The following is an 842-nucleotide window of genomic DNA, read 5'->3' on the forward strand; positions in this document are numbered from 1 at the left end:
AGGAATGCAGAACCGGCGGGGGGCTTGACCACTTCAGAAACAACCAAGTCCTTTGCCGATCCAGTCAGATACCGAGTGATATTTTAAACAACCGGCTCCTGCCAAGCAAGCATTCCAGTCTGTTGACGAGTTCTCACTACAGCAAGACCTGCTATTAGGTCAGGCTACGGAAAGGTGCATTAGAGCGAGTTTGCAGTCCAGCCTAGGCAATTCCATAGGGGATTACTGCCTAAGCAGCCAGCAAAGCACTTACCTGATACGACAGGCCATCCTTGCGGGGGCTTAGCCCAATCTCATCCATAGTTGGGGTGTTCATCATCACTTCAGTCATTTCAGCTGATCTCAGGTAATCAGGGCTAGAAACAAAAGACAGCATTCAAGTCACCTGAGGGGCTCCAGCAGGGCTGAGGACGATTTTTAAGCAGCATCAGGAAAGAAAAGCAGGCAGAAGAGGCTGTGGGCAGTCTATTTCTGGTCCTTTCCTTCCTGTCCCCGTCCCGTCCCCCGCCTCGGAAGGGGGGGTGGGAAGAGGGGAGCAAACGGGAGCTCCAGCCCCAGGAGCAACTCCCCGGCTCCCGCCCCAAGAACACCTCGGGAGGCTGCAACAGCGGCGGCTCGCTGCCTCCAGCTCTGCCCCCTAAGGGGGGAAAGTGACAAAAACACGGTAAGTGCGTGCAATCGCTGGGGTTTTTGCTCTTTTTTTAAAAGAAAAAAAAAAAAAAAAGCTGGTGTGCTTCAGCTCCTGCTGACTGATTTTACAACCTCAGGGACTTCCACACCAGCGGAGCGCACGGCGCCAATTCCAGCCCTGCTTTTTACAGCCTTAATGGCATTTCCAGCTC

At 53.4% G+C, this 842-nt stretch overlaps 1 protein-coding gene across 1 annotated transcript in view; it reads right to left on the reverse strand.

Moving 5' to 3' along the window:
• Nucleotides 1-376, reverse strand: part of LBH (LBH regulator of WNT signaling pathway) — an 11,272-nt gene extending 10,896 nt beyond the window's left edge. The window contains exon 1 of the mRNA XM_009648193.2: nucleotides 254-376. Coding sequence (XP_009646488.1) covers nucleotides 254-376 — 123 coding nt within the window. The remainder of the gene's footprint in view (nucleotides 1-253) is intronic.
• Between the last annotated feature and the right edge of the window lie 466 nt (nucleotides 377-842).

Source organism: Egretta garzetta, unplaced genomic scaffold (assembly GCF_000687185.1).
Source record: "Egretta garzetta isolate BGI_Z169 unplaced genomic scaffold, ASM68718v1 scaffold11, whole genome shotgun sequence".
NCBI classification, from domain to species: domain Eukaryota; kingdom Metazoa; phylum Chordata; class Aves; order Pelecaniformes; family Ardeidae; genus Egretta; species Egretta garzetta.